Genomic DNA, 7,500 nt, shown 5'->3' with positions numbered 1-7,500 from the left:
GGGAGACGGCCGACTTGTTGAAAAAAAAAATGTATATATATATTTGTGTAACACACACTAGCTAACTCTAGTTGATTCATTAAACAAGCTGACTTCTTATGATGGTTTTATAACAAAAGCCCTAATGTTAATTAACGTTACACCCATATCTCATTTCCCTCTGTCCTCTCTTCCTCGATCCTTACCTTTCCATAGATTCCTTCGAAATCCTTCCCTGCTGGCTCAGGATGTCGCTATCCAAGGAAATGATGTGCTTGGTGAAACAGAATGAGGAGGAGGGATTTGACCTGGTGACCCGTCCAGTGCCTACCCCGGGGCCAGACGAGGTCATCATCAAAGTTGAAAGGGTAAGTTCAACAGCACATGATGTATAATTAGTCATAAAAATGCGCGTAACTTAGGTCAGAGGGAACTAAATCTTGGTCATTTAGGATCCTGCCTAAGATTTTTATTGTTTTAATTAGTTCAAGCATTTTTTTTGTCTTTTTTCTTTTTTTTTGTTCCTCCATCTTTGTGATATTTTGCTCATTACTCGAGAGCGCCTCACCCAATTGACTTCAAATTTAAAACAATATGTACGGTAACGAGAACACAAATCCTTGCGAAAATTGGCAGGTCCAAGTTGTTGAATTCATTCCTAGCATCTTGGAATGGTTCGGAAACTTTCCAAAATCGTCAGTGTCACAGATTCAAACGTTCAGACAACTTGCCCAAAAATTCGACGACAGTGAAGAGTGAAATTCAAATGTGTAGATGCAGATTTGAATCTATAAAAATATTGAAGTTTAGGCGTCAGCGCTAATATATAATGTGTATTTTTGTGTGCGCCTAGTGGTATGAGTATTTTGTATTAGTGTATATATTAAACCATACCACTGGTGGGGTTAGAACCCGCGATCAGAGTTGTTTGGTTCCGTGAAGTATCTGTTTAGGATGACTTTGTTGTAATGCGACTGTAGCTGATAAACTGTGAAGCTTAGTTTCTCTAGTTTAGTGAAGAGTTAGGATCCATGCTAGTGTCTCGAGTTTAGCGAAGAGTTGGGATTTATGCTAGTGTCTCGAGTTTAGTGAAGAGTTGGGATTTATGCTAGTGTCTCGAGTTTAGTGAAGAGTTGGGATTTATGCTAGTGTCTCGAGTTTAGTGAAGAGTTGGGATTTATGCTAGTGTCTCGAGTTTAGTGAAGAGTTGGGATTTATGCTAGTGTCTCGAGTTTAGTGAAGAGTTGGGATTCTGATATATAGTGAAGAGTTGGGATTTATGCTAGTGTCTCGAGTTTATTTCGAAGAGTTGGGATTTATGCTAGTGTCTCGAGTTTAGTGAAGAGTTGGGATTTATGCCACTTGCAGGAGGGTATAGCTTTCATTTTTTGTTTTGGTAAAGTGTATTTGTATTATGTAACCAAAATCTTTCAATGTTTGTTGAATGACCCGTGTGTGTTTTCGGTATATAGTTTCAAATTAAGGAAAACAAATTAGATAATTCATGGATAATTCTAATCACTCTAGTTTATAAACGATAATAGAGAGATTACCTTGAGTGACAGGTATAGTACAAGTTACAAAAACCTCTTTGATATTCCCTCGTGCCCGAATCAACCTGAGTAAAAATTCAGTGTAGATAAATGGTTCAAAGAACTGACATGATTATGAATTAGGCACTTGTGCAACACTTAAGGATTTTTATTGTGGAAAACTTTTAACCAACCAATGGCTTCCTCAGTCCAATACAGAGAAGAATGGCTGAAGATCAGGAGTCGATGTGATCAGTCCATCAATCTTTTCAGGACTAGTAAGCCCAACAATTTGGAAGTCTGTGTCAGATAATTCCAAAGGTTCCCTATCTGCCAAATTCTCCAAAGCTAATGTTGAAATGCACATCTTTTCCTTAATGTGATTCAGGACAGCAATATTCTGTGTTCAAATACATTTTAAAACCTACTTGCTGAGTTTTCATTTTAATTCATCCTCCTTTACTTGTCTCCATTATTTTTTTCCTCCCGTATAATGCACGATAGGTTTTAATCCTCTTCATTTAGACATAACTGTTGTACCAAGAATGTTTCAATAATCTTTGCACTTCTAAATGCATGTCTGCTAAAATAATCAGTTAACTTATTTTAAATTATATTATTTTATGTTTATAAATAAATTTGTAGCTCTTAAGCTAAATTTTGTCCAAAATGTTGTGCATCATACCGACTTTCTGATTACTGAATATTTTGTAATGCTGTGATTGGAGATAATCTAATATATTTTTATGCCTAATTATTTTTTTTTGTTCTAGATCTCAGGCTTCAAAGGTAATCTAGACACCCCCAATCACTTTTAAGCCAAATAAATCATGATTTTATTTTATGTTAGGTCTCCGCAAGTCATCTGAACGTCACTGACATTTCAGGTGTCCATCTGCGGGTCGGACATGAACCTGTGGAAATGGAATGACATGGCTCGTGTCCGAGGCAGACTTCCCTTCATCCCAGGTCAGTGTTGACGTGTGTAATAACATATATGTATTCATCTGTATGTGGTTACAGGTGTGTGCACTCACCCATACTCACGAATATATGCTTGCAGGGGTCGAGTCACAGCTCCTGGCCTGTGTGTGTGTGCGCGCATTTGTGTGCGAAGTGTTTTTTTGTGTATGTGGGGCGGGTGTGGGTAGTTTGGTGGGTAAGCGAAATTACATATTAGTGTAACGGTTTGATAAAGTTCCTGGAGAGCGAAATGTTGCCACAAAAAATGTCACATTAGTTGCATTTGTGTAATTTTAATTAACTTCTTTATTTTAGAGAAATTTTTCTCACCTAGGATCGTTTCAGCTGTTCCACTGTTCAGTTCATTTGTTCATGTTTCTATAACTACCAAGACTTTTCTTACCCCAATTCTCCACTAGGTCACGAGGCGACAGGGCAGGTGGTGGAGGTGGGATCACAGGTGAAGGAGGTGCAGGTGGGACAGCGGGTAGCTGTGGAGAACCACTTCTACTGTGGCACTTGTTACCAGTGTAAGGTTAGCATGTGTAACGACGGTGACAAATAGCTGGGTGTCTGGGCATCCAGAAGGGTGTCTTGAAATCCAGGTGGGTGGCTGGTCATCCAGGAGGGTGTCTGGGTATCGAAGTGGGTGTCTGGGCATCCAGGTGGGTGTCTGGACATCCAGGTGGGTGTCTGGGAATCCAGGTGGGTGTCTGGGAATCCAGGTGGGTGTCTGGGAATCCAGGTGGGTGTCTGGCATCCAGGTGGGTGTCTGGGCATCAAGGTGGATGTCCGGGCATCCAGGTGAGTGTCTGGGCATACCAGTGGGTGTCTGGGCATCCAGGTGGTGTCTGAGCATCCAGGTGGATGTCTGGGCATCCATTTGCGTTCTGGGCATCCAGTAGGGTGTCTGGGCATCAAGGCGGGTATCTGGAAATCCAGGTGGGTGTCTGGAAATCCAGGTTGGTGTCTGGGTATATAGGTGGGTGTCTGGGTATCCAGGTGCTTGTCTGGGTATCCAGGAGGGTGTCTGGGCATCCATTTGCCCTCTGGGCATCCAGTAGGGTGTCTGGGTATCCAGGTGGGTATCTGGGCATCCAGGTGGGTGTCTGGGCATCCAGGTGGGTGTCTTGGCATCCAGGTGGGTGTCTGGGCATCCAGGTAAGTGTCTGGGCATCCAGGTCGGTGTCTGGGCATCCAGGTCGGTGTCTGGGCATACAGGTGGGTGTCTGGGCATCCAGGTGGATGTCTGGGCATCTAGGTGGATGTCTGGGCATCCAGGTGAGTGTCTGAACATCCAAGTGGGTGTCTGGACATCCAGGTGGTGTCTGGGCATCCAGGTGCTTGTCTGGGTATCCAGGAGGGTGTCTGGGCATCCAGGTGGGTGTCTTGGCATCCAGGTGGGTGTCTGGGCATCCAGGTAAGTGTCTGGTCATTCAGGTCAGTGTCTGGGCATCCAGGTCGGTGTCTTGGCATCCAGGTGGGTGTCTGGGCATCCAGGTAAGTGTCTGGTCATTCAGGTCAGTGTCTGAGCATCCAGGTCGGTGTCTAGGCATACAGGTGGGTGTCTGGGCGTCCAGGTGGATGTCTGGGCATCTAGCTGGATGTCAGGGCATCCAGGTGAGTGTCTGAACATCCAAGTGGGTGTCTGGAGATCCAGGTAGAGTCTGGGCATCCAGGTGCTTGTCTGGGTATCCAGGAGGGTGTCTGGGCATCCAGGTCGGTGTCTGGGCATCCAGGTGGGTGCCTTGGCATCCAGGTGCTTGTCTGGGTATCCAGAAGGATGTCTGGGCATCCAAGTGGGTGTCTGGGCATCCAGGTGAGTGTCTGAACATCCAAGTGGGTGTCTGGAGATCCAGGTAGAGTCTGGGCATCCAAGTGCTTGTCTGGGTATCCAGAAGGATGTCTGGGCATCCAAGTGGGTGTTTGGGCATCCAGGTGGGTGTCTGGGCATCCAGGTCGGTGTCTAGGCATACAGGTGGGTGTCTGGGCATCCAGGTGGGTGTCTGGGCATCTAGCTGGATATCTGGGAATCCAGGTGAGTGTCTGAACATCCAAGTGGGTGTCTGGGTATCCAGGTGGGCGTCTGGGTATATAGGTAGGTGTCTGGGCATCCAGGTGGGTGTCTGGGCATCCAGGTGGGTGTCTGGGCATCCAGGTGGGTGTCTTGGCATCCAGGTACTTGTCTGGGTATCCAGGAGGGTGTCTGGGCATCCAAGTGGGTGTCTTGGCATCCAGGTGGGATGTCTGGGCATCCAGGTGGGTGTCTGAGCATCCAGGTGGGTGTCGGGGCATCCAGGTGGGTGTCTGGGCATCCAGGTGGGTGTCTTGGCATCCAGGTGGGGTGTCTGGGCATCCAGGTGGGTGTCTGGGCATCAAGGTGGGTGTCTGGGCATCCAGGTACTTGTCTGGGAATCCAGGAGGGTGTCTGGGCATCCAGGTGGGTGTCTGGGCGTCCAGGTGGGTGTCTTGGCATCCAGGTGGGGTGTCTTGGCATCCAGGTGGGTGTCTGGGCATCCAGGTGGGTGTCTGGGCATCCAGGTGGGTGACTGGGCATCCAGGTGGGTGTCTGGGCATCCAGGTGGGTATCTGGGCATCGAGGAGGGTGTCTGGGCATCCAGGTGGGTGTCTGGGCATCCAGGTGGGTGTCTGGGCATCCAGGTGGGGTGTCTGGGCATCCAGGTGGGTGTCTGGGCATCTAGGTGGGTGTCTGGGCATCCAGGTGGGTGTCTGGGCATCCAGATGGGTGTCTAGGCATCCAGGTGGGTGTCTGGGCATCCAGGAGGGTGTCTGGGCATTCAGGTGGGATGTCTGGGCATCCAGGTGGGTGTCTGGGCATCCAGGTGGGTGTCTGGGCATCCAGGTGGGTGTCTGCGCATCCAGGTGGGTGTCTGGGCATCCAGGTGGGTGTCTGGGCATCCAGGTGGGTGTCTGGGCATCAAGATACTTGTCTGGGTACCCAGGAGGGTGTCTGGGCATCCAGGTGGGTGTCTTGGCATCCAGGTGGGATGTCTGGGCATCCAGGTGGGTGTCTTGGCATCCAGGTGGGTGTCGGGGCATCCAGGTGGGTGTCTGGGCATCCAGGTGGGTGTCTTGGCATCCAGGTGGGTGTCTGGGCATCCAGGTGGGTGTCTGGGCATCAACGTGGGTGTCTGGGCATCCAGGTACTTGTCTGGGAATGCAGGAGGGTGTCTGGGCATCCAGGTGGGTTTCTGGGCGTCCAGGTGGGTGTCTTGGCATCCAGGTGGGGTGTCTTGGCATCCAGGTGGGTGGGCATCCAGGTGGGCTGGGCATCCAGGTGGGTGTCTTGGGCATCCAGGTGGGTGTCTGGGCATCCAGGTGGGTGTCTGGGCATCCAGGTGGGTGTCTGGGCATCCAGGTGGGTGTCTGGGCATCCAGGTGGGTGTCTGGGCATCCAGGTGGGTGTCTGGGCATCCAGGAGGGTGTCTGGGCATCCAGGTGGGTGTCTGGGCATCCAGGTGGGTGTCTGGGCATCTAGGTGGGTGTCTGGGCATCCAGATGTGTCTGGGCATCCAGGTGGGTGTCTGGGCATCCAGATCCTTGTCTGGGTATCCAGGAGGGTGTCTGGGCATCCAGGTGGGTGTCTGTGCATCCAGGTGGGTGTCTGGGCATCCAGGTGGGTGTCTGGGCATCCAGGTGGGTGTCTTGGCATCCATCCAGGTGGGTGTCTGGGCATCAAAGTGGGTGTCTGGGCATCCAGGTACTTGTCTGGGAATCCAGGAGGGTGCCTGGGCATCCAGATGGGTGTCTGGGCGTCCAGGTGGGTGTCTTGGCATCCAGGTGGGGTGTCTTGGCATCCAGGTGGGTATCTGGGCATCCAGGTGGGTGTCTGGGCATCCAGGTGGGTGACTTGGCATCCAAGTGGGTGTCTGGGCATCCAGGTGGGTGTCTGGGCATCGAGGAGGGTGTCTGAGCATCCAGGTGGGTGTCTGGGCATCCAGGTGGGTGTCTGGGCATCTAGGTGGGTGTCTTGGCATCCAGGTGGGTGTCTGGGCATCCAGGTGGGTGTCTGGGCATCCAGGTGGGTGTCTGGGCATCCAGGAGGGTGTCTGGGCATCCAGGTGGGTGTCTGGGCATCCAGGTGGGTGTCTGGGCATCCAGGTGGGGTGTCTGGGCATCCAGGTGGGTGTCTGGGCATCTAGGTGGGTGTCTGTGCATCCAGGCAGGGGCGTGGGTCCCAGGTGGGTGTCTGGGCATCCAGGTGGGTGTCTGGGCAGGTGGGTGTCTCCAGGTGGGGGTCTGGGCATCCAGGTGGGTGTCTGGGCATCAACCAGGTTTGTCTGGGTATCCAGGAGGGTGTCTGGGCATCCAGGTGGGTGTCTTGGCATCCAGGTGGGATGTCTGGGCATCCAGGTGGGTGTCTGGGCATCCAGGTGGGTGTCGGGGCATCCAGGTGGGTGTCTGGGCATCCAGGTGGGTGTCTTGGCATCCAGGTGGGGTGTCTGGGCATCTAGGTGGGTGTCTGGGCATCAAAGTGGGTGTCTGGGCATCCAGGTAATTGTCTGGGAATCCAGGAGGGTGTCTGGGCATCCAGGTGGGTGTCTGGGCGTCCAGGTGGGTGTCTTGGCATCCAGGTGAAGTGTCTTGGCATCCAGGTCGGTGTCTAGGCATACAGGTGGGTGTCTGGGCATCCAGGTGGGTGTCTGGGCATCCAGGTGGGTGTCTGGGCATCCAGGTGGGTGTCTGGGCATCGAGGAAGGTGTTTGGGCATCCAGGTGGGTGTCTGGGCATCCAGGTGGGTGTCTGGGCATCCAGGTGGGGTGTCTGGGCATCCAGGTGGGTGTCTGGGCATCTAGGTGGGTGTCTGGGCATCCAGGTGGGTGTCTGGGCATCCAGGTGGGTGACTGGGCATCCAGGTGGGTGTTTGGGCATGCAAGTGGGGTGTCTGGGCATCCAGGTGGGTGTCTGGGCATCCAGGTGGGTGTCTGGGCATCCAGGTGGGGTGTCTGGGCATCCAGGTGGGTGTCTGGGCATCTAGGTGGGTATCTGGGCACCCAGGTGGATG

General features: G+C 51.8%; 1 protein-coding gene across 2 annotated transcripts in view; it reads left to right on the top strand.

The window, feature by feature from the left end:
* Positions 1 to 7,500, top strand: part of LOC128687972 (L-threonine 3-dehydrogenase-like) — a 114,937-nt gene that overhangs the window by 84,821 nt on the left and 22,616 nt on the right. For both annotated transcript variants that reach the window (XM_070082161.1, XM_070082172.1), the window contains exons 2-4: positions 196 to 347; positions 2,399 to 2,480; positions 2,894 to 3,009. In XM_070082161.1, the coding sequence (XP_069938262.1) occupies positions 228 to 347; positions 2,399 to 2,480; positions 2,894 to 3,009 (318 nt within the window). In that variant the 5' untranslated portion in view covers positions 196 to 227. The remainder of the gene's footprint in view (positions 1 to 195; positions 348 to 2,398; positions 2,481 to 2,893; positions 3,010 to 7,500) is intronic.

The sequence above is a fragment of the Cherax quadricarinatus genome, chromosome 1 (assembly GCF_038502225.1).
Source record: "Cherax quadricarinatus isolate ZL_2023a chromosome 1, ASM3850222v1, whole genome shotgun sequence".
NCBI classification, from domain to species: Eukaryota; Metazoa; Arthropoda; class Malacostraca; order Decapoda; family Parastacidae; genus Cherax; species Cherax quadricarinatus.
This window is presented reverse-complemented; position numbering and strand designations above follow the sequence as displayed.